This window comes from Sphaerodactylus townsendi, linkage group LG10 (assembly GCF_021028975.2).
Source record: "Sphaerodactylus townsendi isolate TG3544 linkage group LG10, MPM_Stown_v2.3, whole genome shotgun sequence".
Taxonomy (NCBI): Eukaryota; Metazoa; Chordata; class Lepidosauria; order Squamata; family Sphaerodactylidae; genus Sphaerodactylus; species Sphaerodactylus townsendi.
The window spans coordinates 51,246,789-51,267,326 of NC_059434.1; the positions used below are offsets into that span (position 1 = coordinate 51,246,789).

The 20,538-nt window shown below is 40.1% G+C and overlaps 1 protein-coding gene across 1 annotated transcript; it reads left to right on the top strand.

Moving 5' to 3' along the window:
- The first annotated feature begins 1,797 nt into the window (after positions 1-1,797).
- LOC125439622 (mitochondria localized glutamic acid rich protein) lies at positions 1,798-15,143 on the top strand. The gene is made up of 4 exons (XM_048508738.1): positions 1,798-1,801; positions 2,170-2,273; positions 5,365-5,470; positions 12,284-15,143. The coding sequence occupies exons 1-4, from the start codon at positions 1,798-1,800 to the stop codon at positions 12,514-12,516; spliced, it is 447 nt and encodes a 148-aa protein (XP_048364695.1). The 3' UTR covers positions 12,517-15,143.
- Positions 15,144-20,538: the final 5,395 nt, after the last annotated feature.

Below are 20,538 nucleotides of genomic sequence, written 5' to 3' on the forward strand. Positions count from 1 at the left end.
CCCCCCCCGCCGCCCCCACCCCCCCCCCCACCACCCCCCCCCCCCCCCCCCCACATTGTCCTCAAAGCAGCAAGAAAACGATAGGCTTTGAAGCATGAGAATTGTATGAATAATTGTGTTATATTCCAAACTGAAAGATGACTTATGAATGTTTCTCTTTTAAGTTGCTGTATTGGTTGTGCCTCCCTTACAGGTGACATTCTGCACTGGAGTAGAACTTTCTCTTGGAATTCATGTTCACAGTGCACAACAACATTTATAGTTTTTATTGTGGGAGTGAAGATGATAAGACAGTGAATGTATTTTAGGTTATTATAAAACAGAGTTTGTTTTTGAAAATACCTTTATGAACATATGGCAATCTACTGTTACAAGTATTATTTTTGACATTGTTCTTGCATGTCAGCTGTATATTACATGAGAAAAAGTTCACATCCTCACAATGCAATCCAAGATTGGAGAGGTACGGAGGCAGCTGAGACAGGGGCTTTGGGTGGCACAGGAAGAAGGGCTTTTTTAAAACCCTCCTGCCACATGAAGTGCCCCTAGGTGAAACAGGCTTATGCTGCACAAAAGTTCTACTCTTGGGAGTGGCCCAATGTCCTTCACCCCCCCCCCCCATGCCAGCATCCACTCAGATACCAGCATAGCTCCACTGCAGCTCCCATTTCTGGGTTTGCCTGCCACAGAACTGGGGGGCAGGGGGTGGCCAGATGTTAATGCATTTGTTTCCTCTGTCAGCAGAAGGTGCTCCTTATGCTGACAAAGGGGGCAAATATGTTGGTGCGGTTCCCTGCCACTTCTTAAGAACATCTGGTTCCCCCCATCTGGATTGGGATGATGTCATGCTTATTAAGTAAAGCCATCCAGAAGTGTGGGACATTGTCAGGAGAGAGCTGGCATGGAAGGATGCTGGTGCTTGTGCCATCCATAGTGCTTGCTATTTTCCTTAAGCTGTTTTTCTTCCCTCTGCCATTTTGCTCCTTGCCTCTCCCCATTAAATAAGCTTGGGGTGGGAGCAAAACAGGTGGAATAGGTTGAAAGGGTGGGAGAGCAGGAGATTCTTTTCACAGGCCAATTATGCACAAGGTGTCCCTGAGAATGTTCCTTGCAGCAAGACTTCTTGTATGGATGTATTTACTCAAGCCCTGCTGGCTGGCCAAAAGGCCGTAATAAATATCTATCTATCTCAAGCCCTGCGTTCACTTTTCATTCTCTCCGTGGCAAGTGTGACTACTTCTAGTGCGACTTTTAATTTGCTTTGCTGCCAGAGTGAGCAGATTTGCCTGTGAGAACAGCTTTGTCTTGGACATGTATCCTCCACGCACGGCCAGCCTACCTAGATCCACCCTTTCCACTCCCTTGCACTGCTGTCCATACCTTCCTCCTCACCCCTTACTCAGTGTTGCTGGTTCCTTCTCTAAATGCTGATATCAGAACAGTACAAGCAACATCTCTTTTTGTCTCCACTCCACCTCTCCCACTCTGCTTCCACACTCCTGGATGATCAGGAGGATTTTGCACAACTTTATTTGAAACATGCCTATATTTTAAAACAATCTTCCTGGCTGTAGCAGCTGCAGGAAAAGAGATAGTGTGGCGTGGAAAGGAGGGGGATCCAGCATAAGGGTGCCATCTTCAGCAGTCCAGGGGATTGCTGTGCCTCTTGTGTGTGTGTGTGTGGGGGGGGGGGGTTATGTTGAGAAAGAGACTACAATATCGATATATCTGCTGTCAGATGTATATCGATATAAACACAATTTAAAGGGCATTAACAAAGCCTTTTATCTTGCAACTATGGGTGTGATGAGATCTGTGCCTTTTAGAGGAGTTGATGGGCGGTGTTAAGAGAACTAGGAAAAGCTTCGGAGGCCAGTTGAGACCAGCAAGCTATCTGCAGAGCAGGTGGAGAATGGCTCCTCATGTGTAAACAGAGAAATGTGAGACCACACTAAAGCTAAGAGCCACAAGGTAAGCGTTCCATGCACCATTCGTCACATAGTTCTACAGTGAGCCTTCTGCATCATCTTTGAGACTTCATTTCGTGGTCTGCCTAATTGATAACTACTTTGCTTGTTAAATAGTATATTTATTTGTCTATATTATGCTAATGATAGCATTTTGACTGCATTGAGCTAACTTATTTGAATGATGTTCAATTTTTTTTAGTACCTTTCCGTCAGATGTCATCTGGAAATGTTCCTGGGTCTTCTGGGGAGAATTTGATTTACTATTTGCTTGTTGTTGGTGTTTCTGGTGCAGCTGGTTTTTATGTGAGTACCTGACTTACTTTTCACACACTTTTACACATTCCACAAGTCTTGAAATCATTACAATAGTACTTTCTGTGATTATTTTGTTGTGATGCTAGGATTTTCTTTTAATTTCTATAGTTCAGGCATTTTATAGATGGGAATGAGAATTATTTGTTCTGGCAATCTTTTTTTTTAAAGTTTCCAAACTACATAATTTTAAGAAATAAACATCTGAATCTGTAATCTTAACAAGGGAGGAAAGGGAGATGGGGTAATGACTTGTATTTCTTTTTCACTATGTTTATTTGAGCCCTGATTTGGATGATCCAGGCTAGTCCAATCTCACCAGATCTTGGATGCTAAACATAGTCACTCCTGGTTAGCATTTGGATGGATGATCACCAGGGTCACTACACAAAGGCAGGCAATGGCAAACCATCTCTGAACATCTTACATGGTTGCCATATGTCAGCTGCGATTTGGCAGCAATTTCCACCACTACCATATTTATGTATTTAAAATATCTAAAGCCTATCTTTCAACTGAACAGCACCCAAGGTGGCTTACAATGCAGAAATATAAAATGGTATTTGTGTCTGACCCTGAAGGGATTGGTGTGTTCTGCTTTTATAGTTTCCATTTGATTTATGATTGAACTTAGACTTATCGTAACTTTAAGAATTGTTACATAGGAACAGGTTTTGTTATATTTCTGGATCAGAGTCAGAGCTTGGATATAACCTACAAAATATGATTTAATGATTTTTAAAAGTAGGCATGCAAGCTTTTGTTTGAAATAAATGTGAGTTCAGAAATAACAGAATTTTGCGCAGATTTCTCCTTATTTTTTCATTAAAAGCAGAAACTGAAAGCAATAGGTAGTCTTATCAGCAAAGTCAACACCTTTATTGGCATAAATATCAGCAAACAATGAAAATCTTGAGATATTCATCCTTTAGAAGGATTCTAAAGTCATTCTCCTTTCAGATGTAATGGGAAACATGGGTGAGTGGTTGAGACAGGAGGGTGCCTATAATTGGAGTTATTAAACAAGAACTCAGCAATCCTGATTGACTGGTTAGTCACATAGACTGGTTAGTCACATATGGTAGAACATAAAGCAAAGGGTCTGCAATGATGGATCTGGAGAGATTAGTTTCAAATTGATCATTCCATGGCCTAGTTCTAGTTTGAGTATACTGGTCAAGTTGAGATCATGAATATCTGTTCATCTTTAAAAGCTCAATTATAGATGCACAGGACCCAGTTCAGGTGCTGTGGAGGAGGTATAAGAGGGCTTCACCTTTCTACCCTCACATGTTTTATGTTTCAAAATCCACTATAACTGCTGCTTTTAGACTTATAAAAGAAAAAAATGGGTGCATCATTCAACCTTAATTACAGATTTGTGGCCCTGGAAGTGGCCAGATTTATGCTGGCTGCGATTTCCCAACCCATCATTCCCAAGATGGAAATTAATTTACAAAGTTTGCTAAAATAATCAATGAATTTTCTCCTCTGAAGTAAATGAGCTCTGTAAAAAGCGCACTGAACTTCTGACCAGTTGCAGAATGAACATTTTTAAAAATCTTTTTAAAAAGAACAGATATAATTAAAAAAAAGAAATGTAAATGTGATCATTACACAGGCTAATAAACACATATATTATGGCTAAAGAGCAACATTTCAATAACATTTTACTCTATAGTGGCTTAATCTTCCTTCACATTTATATATTTTTGACATTTCCTCCTACAAGTCTGATAATGTGTTTAAAGATACATACAACTTATTTCTTTTAACTAGTACCTAGTGAAGCAATGAAAAGCATTAATTAAGTCATTGAAGTCAGACTTTATGAATTACTCCTCAGGTTGCAATGCTCAGCACATTTACTTGGAAATAACTTCCACGGAGTCAGCACAAAAGTTTTATGTGTATTTGAACAGCGATTCTGGTTCAATAATTTTTATTGCTGTTGTAAGTTATGAAAGCTACAATGGTAGTTTAAATGTTATCCCAAACATAAGCTAGACATCTCCTGAAAGCCATAACAATGAACATTTTTATGTGTTTAAGAAAATAGCAAACAGAACATAAAAAGTAGTATTACAGTTTCTTTAACCTCGTCCTTGACATGATGGAAAAATATATATAAAAAGCTACTTTTTATACAGCAGAAGACAGTTTTTCTTAAACTTCAATTTTGGTTCTTCATAGTAGATTTCCAGGTGGTATGAGATGAAGGTTGTTGATGGATCTCATTTCTAATAGTAGGTTGATCCCAAGGTTTCTACTACTGTTTAGAGAGCCTCTCTACTACTGCTTAGGAGCAAGTCTTCACCCCCCATAAGACAAACAGTTGTTGAAAGGTGGGAGACTTTGGGAAGTGACTTCTAATCAGTATGAGGAGCTGTAGTGGGCAAAAAAGAGAAATAAAAATTCCTTGCTATTCAGTGGAAATGTTGTGACTTTAATTTTAGCACATTAATTTTAATTTTTATAATATTAATGTCAGCATATTACTTTTAATTTAATATTTTATGCTAATGTGTTGGTTTCTAGATGATGATGATGATGATGATTTTGAGATTTATTTATTTATTTAGGATATTTCTATGCCACCTCTTCAGATTTCTGCTCAAGGCAGTTTAAAAATCACCTTGCATAAAATTATCAATTACACAAAAAAAACCAGACCTTTAAAATGCTGATGATAGAAACCTCCTAATTAAAAGTCTGGGTAGAGTGATGCATTTTAGACACCAGGCAAGCCTCAAGAGGGAAGGTCATTCCAAAAATAAGATGCCATGCCACTGTAGAAAATGCCCTGTTTAAAGTTGCCCCCCACCTCACACATGAAGGTGGGGAACACAAAGCAAGGTTTGAGAGTCAGATCTTAACAGTGGGGTGGGGCTAGATAGATGATAGTGTGGGAGGAGATGGTCCTTGATTGCGTGTTGTCCCAGACATTGTTTTTAGTGGAGTGGCAAATTTTATTTAGTGTTTATGAAATCCATCTGCAGCAATATTTTTGAATTGCCTAAGGGACTTGTTAGTTCCTAGCCTTGGTTCATGAAGGTGAGTGCTATTGTATAATCTATTTTAGACTTACAGAACTGTCTCTTCGGATAAAGCAAGGTACAATGAACGTATTGAAGACATTCGGGAAAGAAATACAGCAGAATGGAAACCAAAGCCCTGGCCCCCTCAGTGTAAGTTCAGTATTTATTAATTACTACATGTATACTAACTGTTAATCTTCAGACCCTAATAAAAATAGAAAACCAGTATTTTAAATTGCATTAGGTAGGCCAAAAAGAAAGAGGAAGAATATCCAACCACCTATTCTGGTAATTTCAGGGAGGTGCCAGGGAAGGGCAGGGTTTGGGATGGAAAGGGAGCAGGGATGTGATGCCACAGAGTCTACCCTCTAACACTGTCATATTTCCTCCAGGGAAACAGATCCTTGTAGTCTGGAGATCAGTTGTCATTCCAGGAGATTGGAGGCTGGCATTTCCAAGGCCTCATGAGGAAATCCTGGATAAGTGTTTTGGTGGGTTTTGGTGGGTTCTGGTGGGTTTTCCAGTCTGTGTGGCCGTGGTCTGGTGGATCTTGTTCCTAACATTTCGCCTGCATCTGTGGCTGGCATCTTCAGAGGTGTATCACAGAGGGAAGTCTGTGATACACCTCTTCCCTCTGTGATACACCTCTGAAGATGCCAGCCACAATGCAGGTGAAACGTTATGAACCAGATCCACCAGACCACGGCCAAACAGCCCGGAAAATCCACCAGAGCCAGTTGAATCTAGCCATGAAAGCCTTCGACAGTTATTTACGTTACTTCGACAGTTATTTACTCCCCCTGAATAATGAGGATATTTAGATAAGGCTTTTCTTGTTTTGTTAAATCATTCTTTTGAGTCTTCAGTAAACAGTCTACACTAGAGTAGTTAGTTTCATTTTTTAAAAATTAATTAGACTTAACAAAGACAATACTTACTGATTTACAAATTAGCAAAAAAGTTTCACTATTGAATGTTGAATGAATAATTAAACAGTACATAAGGCAACCAAAATCAGTTTGTGCTTTCAATGAGAGAGGATTATAGTTCTACTCAGTCAGCAGTTTTCATGGCTCAGTCACTGTCACAAATTAAGCTACTTAAGGAGGGGCAGGGCAGTACGCTTCACATATGATATCCAGTGAATTGTTCACTACTTTAGTCTGAGCTTTAGTCTGAGCAGAGCTGATTTTCCAGAAGCCCCCAACAAATAAATAACATTTTCTTAATATTTTAGATTTACACAAATACTAGCCAATGTGAAGTAACAATGAAGGAATATAAGTAGTGCTCCACTGAGTTGTGCCTTAACTGGCTTCCTTTCATGACTGATGGAGTTCAGCTCCACAGCATATAAAGGAGTGTCTCTGAATATATACACAGATATACTTAAACATTTTTAATGCTATGATAAATATATTAAGTTGAGATGAATAATTAATTTTCTGTGTTGTGAATGTATAGTTTATTTAATTACTACTTTGAAGGAGAGAATGAAGGTACATTATAGTTTTCTGAGGGTTCTCATTTACATTGATGTGTCTTGTATGACACTAAAATAGATTTGTAAGGTAACATGTTTTGCTTCCTTGAAACCGCTGGAAATAGTGAGTTCTTCAGTAAATATCGGTTAAGGGGCAGTTCTGATTTTCTGTTTTAGGTTGTAAATTACATTTTTCTTCTGAAATGTAACCCTTTAATTAGTTTTAAATTGCTGCTGTAAATATTTGAGTTTAATCACATGTCTATGCATTCTTCAATAATATTTGCAGCTGTAGTCCTGAAACCCTTTAAGCAGACACAATCATAGTAAGCTGTTCCCTGTGCAATTGTTTGAGGGTGCTTGTAAAGGCAAAGTAAAAAAGAATCTTCAATACATAATTGGCTAAGGGTCCGAACAGCTGATGATGAACACTTAGCCAATTGCCATGCAGGATGCATGCTGGGGCAAGCCCTGTGCGTCCTGCATGGCCCTCCACTAATAAGGGAGCAGGACCAGAGCAGAGCAAGCCCTCCTGGTCTCCCCCCCAGCAACTCCCCTGGCCTGCGGATCTGCTGATCCATAGGCTGAGCAAGCCCTCCTGGCCTTCCTCCTCATCTCCAGCATGGCCACACATTCTCCACTTCTGTCGTATTGCAAATTTTAATTTATTTTTATGTTGATTTTATTGAGATATTTATATTTGAGCCCTTCGGGGAAGGGCGGTCTAAAAATGAAATAAATAAATAAATAAGCAAGCAAGCCTTCCTGGCCTCCCTCCCCCATCTCTAGCAAGCCCATCTGGCCTCTCCCAACCTCCAGCAAGTCCTTCCAGCCTCTCCCCACCTCCAGCAAACCCGCCCAGCCTCCCCCCACCTACAGCAAGCCCACCTGGCCTTCCCCACTCCCAGCAACTACCCTGGCCCCAAACAAGCCCTCCCCGCCTTCCCCCACAGCAACAAACCCCTCCCCCAGCCTCTCCCACCCCTCCCCCCAAAGACAAGGTGGACTGGTGGGGCAGCAGCACATGGCCACCACCTGCCCAGCTGAGCCTGCCACCAGCCTTTCCATCCCTCTGCCCACCTTTTCCCACCCTCAAAAAACAAGCTGGGAAAGCCCAGTCTCCTACCTGTCCCCCCCCCCCCCCCCCAATCTAGGCCTGCTGTTATGCCTTACCCTTCAGCAGGCGTTACTGCTAGTATGAAATACATTCATTGCTTCAAGTTTCTTTTTGTGTGGAATCTTAAACACAATTACATCTTGCTAAATCCATTGAAGTTAATGGACTTAGAAGGATGTAACCTGATTTAGGATTTCAGTGACATTAATCTTTCAGACATTATTTGAAATCAATATACCTGAAATCTAAAGAATTGTGAGTTTGCTTTCTTGAAATTAAGCTCCTTTGAATTGAGTGGAATTTACAAATAATCAAGCTTAGTTTCATGTTAATTCCAATGGAATGAAGGAACAACTAATACTACAAATTACTATATAGCTTTCACTCTTCATCCTCAAAGGTCTTATTATGTTAGTGTTTCTTTTGTCTCCTTGTCTAAATACTATCAAATGCAAAATATCTCTTTTGTATTTCCCCTGTTTTGGATTTCTCTTCCCTTCTGTTTACAATTATGTGAAATAATACTTCTGGGCTTAGAGTATTATTAATTCCAATGTTACCTACTATTTTTTTCTTCTCCTGCCTTTCTGTTGTTTTCTCCATGTGGTTTTTAAATAGAAGATAATTGGGATATGGTTTTCCTTGGCCCATTTTTCAGAAATGATCTTTCTCAACCTCAACTGTGTTGCTCAAATCCTTTAAAGATTAAATTTAGAAAAAAAAATAAGGATTTGCATTGACTTAAAATATGCAGTATTTCAAGTTATAATCTGGAAAAACTGCTAGATTTAGTTGTAATTTAAAAAAATTCTTAATATACAACTGTTTAAGCTTAAACCTAAGATACGTCCTAAAGTTATAAAGCAACGTGGTGATGCAGCCTGAATAGCCCAGAGTGTCCTGAGCTTGTCAGAGTTTTGAAGCTAAGCAGGGTTGGCCATGGTTTGTACTTGGATGGCAGACCACCAGGGAAAATTGTGGTTGCTACGCAGAGGAAGGCAAAGGAAGGCAATGTCAGAGGAAGGCAATGGCAAACTACTTCTGATCATCTCTTGCCTTGAAAACTCCATGAGGAGTGAGCATAAGTCCGTTGCAGCTTGATGGCACTTTATTAACAATACAGCAAACATTTTTTCCCAAGAACACTTATCCTACAGGTACTTTTGTCAGAGAGCTTGGCTTTGCTGTCATGTGAAATAGCTTTTATTTGGTGCATTTTAATCCCATCATTACTCTAAAGGACCTCAGGATGGGCTGCATGGATCGCCTCTCCTCCAGCTTATCTTCACAACAACCCTGTGAGGTAGGCGACACAGACAGAATGACTGGCCAAAGGTCATACACACCATTTCATGACAAGTAATGATTTGAACCCCAGTCTTTTCAATACTAATCCAATGCACTAAATCTCCATGTACACATTGCAACGTCATTATGCTTGTTAGGGAACAACTTGAGGGTTTTACATTAAACCATGGGATTGGGAGTTTTGTGCCTCCCAGCTTCACGCATGTTCTTTTCCGTTTGTGACTAAAGCAGGCAGTGAAAAGCGGCTTTAACTCCCTCAACCCCTGCTGATGTTTTTGCATCTGCAAACCTCCCCATGGATATCTTGTTGGCGCAATTGTGACTCTTACAACAGAGCCAATACCAGAGCTAAACAGCAGAGGGTATGCACCTGAAAGGCACCACATCTCATCACACATGTGATGTAAAGTCCTTATGTTGTTCCCCAACAAACATGAGAATTTTGTAATGTGCAGGTGGAGTCTGACCTCTGCATCTCTATGAGCATGGTAGGAAGGTAGGGAGGGGGAGAGAAGTGGAGATGTCAGGTAAAATGTGAAGATATTGTTTATTGTAAATTAATTACCTGGTTTTAAAAATAATTAGTTTTTATTATCTTATGAGTGATTTCATGTCATTCCACTTTCCCTTCTCTTTCCTAAATTCATTTCTGGTTTCCTTTTTTTGGTCTTAATTTTTCTTACATTGGAAAGGTTGCATTTAATCTTTCTGATTGTCCTTTGCTTTTACACTTTCAGAATAAAGTGCAAGGGAAATCTCCTTCCATACATGACGAATAATTTTTAAAAGGACAGTCCATCACTCAGCCGCATTTGAGAAAATGTACCTCTCAGCCGCATTTGAGAAAATCATCTGTGTGGGGGGGATATTTTTCTCCCAACAATTATATCTTTGGAAACCAAAAACATAGCACTATTTAAGGCATCCTGCAGAAGATAACTTGGTAGTCATAAAGCACAGGCACTTTTGCATGAATGCACTAGTAATTTATAGACTGTCCAATAAAGCATCATGAACACTGATCTTGCTCGTCAATCTGTTCTTTGTCTGAACAGATTCCTTCTCTTGAGAGGGACGCAGTCAGGTATTGTGGCCTCAGATCTACAAGTATGCAGGATGGACTTTTTTTAAACAGGTGCATCTATTCAAATGTTAAGAACAAATTGCCATACTGGTTCATGAGATTATGAACTGATGTAAGCCAAAATAGCAATAACTGCCCCCACTTTTTTCACTGCTTAAAATTAATGATATGCCCCTTCCCTGCACACAACATTATGGCATTTGAAGGTCTAGTTCACATGTTAGAACATGATGAATTTGTAACAATTTTTGAAGACAGGGTAATTTTTTACCTGACAGTGTCTCCTTTGTGTATTATTTGTTTGTACTGCATATGAATCACAAATTCCTTTCCTGCTTTGCCACCTGGGTAGGTTCTTTGAGTGAATGTCAACTAACAAAATTTGTGCTGCACTGTTTCATCTGTATGGTATAGTACCTGCTCTGTTTAATCTTCTTCTGCATGTCTTCTTATCCAAAATATTTAAAATCTTTTCTTTTTATTTCTTCCCATTTCGAGGCTGAATTATTACACATTTCACTGGGCTTCACTGTTTTGTTCAAAATGACACGAGCAATCACATTTCAACAATCGGTTAGCTCGACTCAAAAATACATTTGTCTGATGTGTGATATCTGTAATACAATATTTACAATTATTATTTGCACTGAACTGGATCCCAGAATTCCATTCTGCTGAGTGAGGGAATCTATGTCCAGAAGATGGGGAGTTAATTTAGCAGAAAAATTTGGTTGCACTTAAGTTGGCTATATTTTAATGTAAATGTAACCACATTCACTTTGAAGAGAGTGTTATGTATGTAAGGTTATACCCTCCAAGGGAGTGAATGGACACTTCCTTGCATGTATGGGAGCTGCGGGTATAAAATGGTACTTGCATGATTATAAATATTTACTTAATCCAGTTTATAAAGTGGTTTATTAATCCCAAATACCTACAACCATATTAATGTACACATTTTTAGTGTGATGCTGTGTCAAACATCTACTCATTTCATCAATGCCTGTTAAGGTTGATTTCATACTAAAACTATAATAGGAACTGTCATGAAGTGCCCCCCCCCCCCCCGAATTTCTGCTTTCCAACATACAGGTTTACCACAAAGTTGGGACTCAAACCTTAAATACACCAGCCCTGTGAGGTAGGCTTTGCATCAATGTAGGTAGCGTGACCCTGGGTTCTTGCAATGTGGAAAACTCTACAGAGCCCATATAACTCAAACAAAGCTGGCCGTCAACTTCAAACAGGTCTCTGGTCCATCTGCCAGCCCTCACAGCTCCCCCCCCCCGCGATCTGCAGCATCTCCGCCTCCCATCCAAAAGCCTCAGTTCAGCCACTACTTTCTTATTTGAGCCCCAGCTAATCACAACCCTCCCTCACAGGTGTTCCAGCTAAAGACTCAATTCCAGGATACCTGACTCGGCAGTCCTAAGAACTGCCAAGCAATTAACTCATTTTTATTGACTGAATTACCTTTAGCAGACTCTCACCCTCCTGTTTCCAACAGTTACTTTTCGAATAAGAAGATTTTAGTCTGAAGAAGCCAAATCTTCTTGAAAGCAATATGAGCTTAGTTTTTTTTCCAGTGCTATAATTTCCATTTGTTTTTGTAGTAACTGTACACTTTAACTTCTAACAGTGCAGTCCTAAACCACATTACATCCTCCTAATCCCATTTACTTTAGTGGATTTAGAAAGGTTAACTCTGCTTAGAAAAGCACTGTGAATTATGCTTCCATAAGTCACATCCAATAATACTGCATGTTTCTGCTTATTGGGTTATGTACTTCATAGTAAATTTTTTGCTTCGGGTCACATATTCATTTCATTATGGTGGTGTAGTAATAAATTAGTCTTGTGAGTACAGGAAGTCATCTTAAAATAGATTCAGCCCATTGCTTCCACCATCTTTATTTGCCCTTGCTCCACTGCATGCCATACTTCATGATTTTTTTGTTATGTTAAATGAAGCCTTAGAAAGTGATGAAACTGAAACAAAAGAAGTTACTGATACAAATGAAGAGGCCGAAGAGGCATCTGCAGAAGAGGCTGAAGGAGTAATTGCTGATGAACCTGAAGTCCAGAGTAAAGAGTATGCAGAATCCGCAGAATCAGAGAAGGGCGAAGAATCACCCGTTGAGGAGGTAACCTCTGGTGCACCAGGAGGAGAGCAAGAGGCTGTTGCCAACTCAGAGGCAACCTAGGATCCAGGTTAATATTAATAGAATTTCTGTTAACAGTTTTGTTTTCTACCACAGGAAGGACAACTTTGCTCCCAGTAGAATCCGCAATATTCAGATGGAATAAAGTTGCAGGATAAAACTTTAATTTTCATTTGTATGCTCTTGAGATTTCACTTCAGTTGTAGTGTCAGCGCTTCTTCATCTGGTAGAGTTTCTCCCGTTTATGCAGGAGAGCTTTGAGTTTTGCCCAGAAGAAGCAGCAAATGTAGTATAAGTAATCAATCCTGCAAATTTATGATACTGTACCCTACCCCAGAGTGTAGAATTGCTACAATACTACTTCATCTTATTAGAATAGAGCTGCTCAAAAATCTTTAGTGTGTGCCAGCACCCACCCCCCCATCTGAAGGAAAAAAAATTGGGATTCACTTTTATTTTGTGGATGAGAAAAAGGGTAACTTTGTTAAAAAGGAATATGTATCTTCACAAAGTTTTGTTCATTTTTATCTCCTTTCAGACTTATTGCTCAGGCCACATGCATTGGAATTGGATTTGGATGAGGGAATTATTTCTTACAGTCATAAAAAAAAACCATTCTAAATTACCCTTAGTGGCTGTGATCCAGCAAGTGAATAAATGTAAACACATTGTTTGCTAAGGATCATCTTCTGGTTAGGTTTTTTTTTTTAAACCTTCCATTACTGGCAGTGGAAATTGGCACTTTACAGTGTTGATTATACTTACCTGGCAGGGGAGACACCATGATCTTTATCAGTGTTGACTATAGGCAGTATTTTCAAGATTAAGCTGATAAACTAAATAAGCAAAAGCTAGATCTTTTCTTTATTTTATTAATTAGTCCCCCATTACTGTCATAGATTTCTCACCAAACTGTAATCTGAATTTCTTTTGATATTAAGTAAATTGTAACATGAATTCTGATTCTCTACTATATATAATATTTCATTTACAATATTTCCTTTATGTACTTTCCAGGGGGAAAGAGTATAATTTGCTCATTGGTGTTTTAAGCTTGAATAAAACATTTAGAAGCAATTTTTGTTTTTGAGACAGAGGAAATTTTCTTCACTGATGCCTACTGGATTTTTTCTAGTAGGCCTAGAGGTATTGTGAAGAGGAAATAAGGCATTAGAGTCATGACATTTTTAAAATTAAAAACAAAGACTTTGGAGTTACTTTGAAAAATAAAACAAAACCAGATTTAAGGCCACTGTATTAAAAAGCTGAGTAACTCTTTCAGCAGTTGATGATTTGAAACCATTATTTTAGATAAGAGTTCCATTGGCAGTCCCATTCAAAAGGCCAGATGCCCAGACATGGTGCTGCAGCCACTCCCAAGTGGGCTATCTGCTAGCTTGGGGATGCAAAAAAACACAAAAAAGCCTCCCCACTGCTCGAAAGCTACCATTGGGCTTAATGGACTTATACCACAACTCCAAAGCTCTGGCCACTGGTTTAACAGAAGTAACCGCCGGGTGGAAGCAAGTGCTCTGGGGAAGGCAAATCTGCTGGCATGGCACAGATTCCACTCCCACCTTTTGGATGGGGCTGAAAATTTGGCAATAAGTCTCCCCTCCAGAATCTCAGGAAGAGTTTTTTTCCATAGTCATGGAACCTGAAATGCTGATAGCTGAAGATGCCAAAGATGGAATGTGGGTCTTCTATGTTCAAAATATGAATTCTGCTATTGAGGTGTAACCTTTTTAGTGCTCCACAAAGGTTCAGGTGTTCACACCAGTGGCGTAGCGCCATGGGGCGGGGCGATGCCCCAGGCGGAGCAGCAGCAGAGCCATGGCTGCGCTGTCAAGGGTGTGTGGCAGGGACGTTCTGGGGTATTCTGGGGGCGGGCAATGTTGTGGCAGGGGCGAGGGTGCGCGCGCGCCCCGGGAGCAGTTTCCCCTCACTTTGCCTCTGGTTCACACAAAAGCTCGTACACAAGCAAAGTCTTCCTATTTAGTTCCCTCTCCTGAGATGGCTCTGTGTATACAATAGGAATTGAAAATAGTGCTGTTTCTGATGCTATGGTGAGCAGGGAATGGGGAAACCTGGAACATAATCTTTCAAGTGTTACAACGAGGTGCTGAATCATGATTATCACCTTACTTGGGTTTTTGTATTAAAGTAATACAAATAAATTGTCAGTAGTGCCTATTCTAATGTTTAAAATACTCACTAGAATAACAAGATATATTGCTTTGTAATGCTTATAATTTATGAAGCTAGATTGTAAACTTTTTCCCCACATGGGTATGAAGTAAGTTCAAGAATGTTACTCTTAGTAAATCTGATAGAAATGCATCTGTTTTCAGTCATTATTTGCAATTAAGGAAAGGTGCTGTCAGTCATATTTGAAGCACCTCTTAGCTTATCCTGAAGAGGTGGTTGGTTAAATATTAATCCTGTCCTTGTCGGAAAAGGGTGGGTTAGAAATCTAATGAATAATTATAATAATATAGCAGGAACAACACTATGTTAATCTAGTAAATATTGCACTAAAATATTTTGTAGGAGCAGAATTAAAGATTTCTATTAGAGTTTTCCCCAATGGAATAATTATTTTTGCATACAGAGAAATGGAACTGATTGGTTTCTTGTCTACCTCTTACTAAATAAAAGGTCTCATTTTACAACCTGTGTTTTGGTAAAACCTTTATTATTACCTGAACGTTATTATGTATTTACAAATTCTTTTATTTTTTTTTTGGTGAAGAATTACCTGTGAAAAGGTCGAGAAACAATATTTTGGTGTGATGACATATGGTGACATGCTGCAGGTTATGTATGTAGGTTAGCATTCTGCATAGGTTTGGAGATGTATTTTTTATTCTCTCATATGGTTTGACAGGAAAGTTCTTTGTCATCTATTATTTGTTTTCCTGCTCAGTCACACAAGCGGCTGCAAGAAAAACTTGAAAGCCGCCTCTGCTGTGTACACAGTTCTTCTCAAATGTGTCACCAAAGGGTGGCCAAATTGGGCATCTTCTTTTACAGCTGTACCAGCAAAAAGCAAATCAACCAGACTGCCAGCATGGCCAATTGGCCATGGTGGCAGGGGCGGATGGGAATTGTAGTCCATGAACATCTGAAGAGCCACAGATTGCAGACCCCTGAACCAGAGCCTTCCAAAGCTGCTGGCTTAATTTAAAACCCGGACTATGCAGTTTGAGTAGACTAGTTGGAACACTGCTCTCTTCTCTCCTTCTGTGTTCTTCTAGAGATGGTAACACATATGAAAGTCATTGCCTTATCTGCTTGCTGTATCTTCTCTTCCTCTTCCTAAGAAGGCCTTCCTAGTTCTGTGAAGGGGAAATGAAGAAACTTGGAGTGCCTATCTCTGTTGCTGACTATACATGACTCCTCTAAGCTAGCCACCTGCTCATTGCACTTTCCTCCTCTGGTAATAAGAGTTGAGCAGGCTGACTTCTTCAGTGGTTCCTGTGCCTGTGAACTCACCCCAGAGAAGAGGTGGCTCAAAAAAAAGAAACAATGAAAGTGAGTTGTTTTTGACCAACACCTATTAACACCTGGATATAAACTTGGTTCTTCCTATGTACCGTATATACTCGTGTATAAGTCGACCCGCATATAAGTCGAGGCACCTAATTTTACCACAAAAAACTGGGAAAACTTACTGACTCACGTATAAATCGAGGGTGGGAAATGCAGCAGCTATTGGTAAATTTCAAAAATAAAAATAGATACCAATAAAATTACATTAATTGAGGCATCAGTAGGTTAAATGTTTTTGAATATTTATTTCAAAAAAACCCCCAGTAAACTAGCTCTGTAAGCCCCGATTCTCCCTTTAAATCCACTCAGAAGGGGGGGGGGTGATTTAAAGGGAGAATCTGGGGGAAAGTTGAAGGTGCCTGTCAGGGGATGAATGTTTATGTTAGCTGTACCAACATTTCAGAGTATCTTTAGGAGACCCTCCTGATGATACCACCCAGATTTGGTGAAGTTTGGTTCAGGAGGTCCAAAGTTATGGGCCCTCAAAAGGGTAGCCCCATCTGCTATTAGCTTCCATTGGAAACAATGGGGGATGGAAGCACCCACTTTGGGGATCTATAACTTTGGACCCACTGAACCAAACATCACCAAACCTGGCTGGTATCAGCAAGAGATTATCCTGATGATACCACCCAGGTTTAGTGAAGTTTGGTTCAAGGAGTCCAAAGTTATGGACCCTCAAAATGTAGCTCCATATACCATTAGCTCCAATTGGAAACAATGGGGGATGGGGCACCCCCTTGGGGGGTCCATAACTTTGGACCCCCTGAACCAAACTTCACCAAACCTGGCTGGTATCATCAGGAGTGTCACCTGATGATACCCTGAAATTTTTGGTGCCACTAGCCTAAAAACTGCGCCTGCTGGCGGCCAACAAAGTAAAAATCTTAAAATATTTTTTAAAAATACACCTCACTCGCGTCTAAGTCGGGGGGGGGGGGGTGTCAGCACAAAAATGTGCTGAAAAATTCTACTTATATGTGAGTATATATGGTAGTTTTATAGGATTCCAGTGTAAATGCGTTCAGAGGGAGACAAACAGCCAAGTAGGGAACCAGCAATTGATGTACAGTTCTAAAGCAAAGTTTTCTGTTTAATGTATTGTCAAATACTTTAATGGCCAGAATCAATTGGAATCCAGGCTGTGTGATCTGGTAGTTCATGCTCCTAACATTTCACCTGCATCTATGGCTGACATCTTCAAAGGCATGTCATAGTGAGATGTGTTTATCTCTGTGGCATCTCACGGTAAGATGTGTTTCTGTCCATGGCACATCTCATTATGACATGCTTCTGAAGATGCCAGCTGTAGATGAAGGTGCACAATTAAGAGCAAAAACTACCAGACCACAGCCACACAGCTTGCACTTGAGGGAGGAGGCCCAATGCCCTCAGCCGTACCCTCCCAACAAGAGGGGAGAAGAAGATGAGCAAGTTTCTGCTACTGTGTGCATCTGCCCTACCTGGTCACACATGTCTTGCTTCCTATGACAACTTGAGGCATGTACCATATGAATTTTATAATCAGTGATGTATCAATTAAAACCCATTCAATATCACCCAACAAATTGTTTCAACCTACAAATAACGTATATAAAAAGTAGAAATGTCAAAGTCTAAAGCATATTGTACTCAATTCACATGTGGCATTAGCAATATGTTTCTTCCCATCATTCTTATTGAGTAGAAATTGCACTGAGCTGCAGTGTAAACCCACAATAGCCACTTCAAATTATTCCCTCTAAAATTATCCTCAAACCAGCACCCACGCGAACAGCCACACCCCATTTTGAAGCATGTTAACATGATGCTCTGTGAACCACTTGTGACATGACTAATTTGTGGAATACCCCTACTTTTGTGCTTTGCGTTTTGATTTGTGGCATTGGCAGCAGGAATTTGGGCTACTTCTGGATAAATGCAAAATGCCAGTAAGCCCAGTTATGATGTGCATTTTGCTTCCTTTTTCAGTACCTTGGCTGAAGCACAGTGAGAGGGCAAGATACAGCATATGTAATACTGTAGCAAATAGTTAAAACTTTGAACTTGACTGATGACACAACTACTAAAAAAAAGTTTGCCAGAGTTACCCCATGACATTTGTTCCTTTTTATAACTGATGTCTGGCACATGAGAAAGGATATAGATTGGATATTCTTTTCTGCCCTTGGGATGATCTGGTAGGATTGCTGTTACATTCTGTACCATGGTCAGATCACTAGCTGCTGAGGGCAAAGTTTATGATGCTTAACTCCTTCTGCAATGGTGGAGGACTTGTTAACATGGTCTATCCCCAGAGACTGATGGATCCAATGGCTTTCCAAATGGCTTTGGGGATTTCTGAGGAAGCCTGGATGTTGACTCAGTAGCGGTCCTGGTATTAGCCAGGAATTCTGGGTTGCAGGTAGTGATGCCTACCTCTGTCCCTCAGCCCAAATGAACACTGATGGAAGTTGCCTGATGACTGGCCTACTGGGGCTTGTTAATTGGAAGTCTATAATTTATATTGTGGCAGCTAAATTGCTGCATTGTTCATTTCCTTGAGTATGAGCACAAAAGAGAGGACAGAAATGTTTAAATAAAAATAAAATCTGTAAAGTAGCTATATTGAGATGGAAATATGGACTTAAAAAGATTGTGAGAACTTATGTATATTAAGGTTTAGCAGATTTGTACTTATTAACCAGATTTTGGGTTCAACAAAGGCAAACGGCTTCATCAGAATCCATCCTCTATGGCATGACTTCCATATCCTACAAGAGTGCCTTAGCCTTACCTGCTGCTTATCAACCAGTTGCATCCTGATTGGCTGAGCGGACTCAGAAGGAAGTTGGTCTTTGTTTCGGGTCTGTTGACGGTTTGTCATTTTGAACCTTTACTGTACTACTTGATTGGCTTGTACCTTGGAGTATATTTGCTCTGTTCTGGCCCAAATATTTGTCTGAAGAAACTTAAGACTGCTGGTACTTATGTAAGCATTAATTCTAAGTTAATTTAGCATCAGAAGTTATTGTGAACGTGAGAAATTAGATAATGCCTGGTTACAACCATGGGACCTGCCCTAATTGCCAGCCTGTGATAGCATGATTGGAAGGGTCATCCCTCCCCCGCCCAGTCTTATCTAATTAAAACATTTCAAAGTGTGCTGGAAACTCAGCTTGAAGAACAACAAGGTTTTAATGAATGAGAGTCAAAAGCTATACTTGAAAATGGTAAAGAAAAAGTTAGTTAGATTTTTAAAAATCCCTAGAATTCTTTTTACTGCACATTTTAGACATGAAATTATATTGGATTCCAACTTTTGTTCACGTTCATTCCACAGCTCCAGGCAGATTCCAGTTGTGTGATGCCAGCCATCTGTTATCATTCTAGTTTCATGGAGTTTTGAAAGAAATATTTGAATTTGACATTCCGTATTCGAGGAAATGATGTCCTGATGGCTGAATTAGCTAATAAACTGGTTCCTTAAAGACGTATACCACGAAGAAGTAAAGTCTTGTTCACAGAGATTACTTTGTCCTCTAAACGACTTTAGGTGCTTAAACTATGTAAATTGCACACATTTTTTTGGGGGGGGGGGGAAAGTGGTGTCATAAGTCTACAAACTTATTTTTAACCAAAACAATATTTTCTCAGCCACACATGCATAGAAGAGGAAGAGGAGAAAGTAGGGGGCAACAAGTCTTGGAGTGGAACCTGAAAGTAGGTGGAAAAGCAAACATCTTCCTCAAGCTCTGAACAAGCCATCAGCAGCCTCTCTCCTGACAATCTGCACCCATTCAGAAAACTCCTGCAGTTATTAAGGGATGTGGCTGAACAGTCTTGTTCGAACCTGCAGGCCATATTCCATTGTGCCTGCCAATGTTTTCTCAACACCTGGATGATACTTTCTCTTGCGCTGTTCAACCACCACCACCACCACCACCACCTGGCCTTTGTAGGGATTGCCCACTGGGAGGACCAGGCCTTCCCTTCCAGTTTCTGAGGACGTGTCTCAGTATCTCCCATTATTCAGCATCTGGTTTTCACAGGTACAACTTACTGTCTTGTGCACCTCGGAAGACTAGTTGCTTGCCAACTGTCCCCTCCCTTTCTCCTGGTGCTCCTTTAAAATAGCACAAAAGTTGAAGATATGTGCTTTGGCAGGGAAGCATATGTGGGGACTCAAATCCAATTTCAGGATAATTTTAGGACAGGCATTCCCAGCTGGGAGGGAAAAGGGGATTAACATCCTCAGAAGGACCTGCACGTCAGGGAACTGTGAACAGGGAGAAATGGGAAAAGTCTGCACTGACCAGCCTTTATTTCAAAGTTCCAGCAGGATTTGTGTTCCTTTCTCTGAAGGAAATGTCAAGGTAACACCAGTGACTTATATAGTCTAATTAGCATCATGTTTTGTTTCTTTTTCTTAGTTTTGTAACACCTCTCAAATGTTCTGATATAGTTTTTTCCAGTGGTTATGTACTCTAGTGGTAATGTATGCTAGTAAATAAGAATAAAAAAACTTCCGCT

What these genes read in the sequence shown, in the direction of transcription:
- LOC125439622 (XM_048508738.1), top strand. An exon ending in CTGGTGCAGCTGGTTTTTAT is followed by an intron (nt 2,274 to 5,364) that starts GTGAGTACCTGA and finishes AATCTATTTTAG; the next exon opens with ACTTACAGAACTGTCTCTTC. An exon ending in AAAGCCCTGGCCCCCTCAGT is followed by an intron (nt 5,471 to 12,283) that starts GTAAGTTCAGTA and finishes TGTTAAATGAAG; the next exon opens with CCTTAGAAAGTGATGAAACT.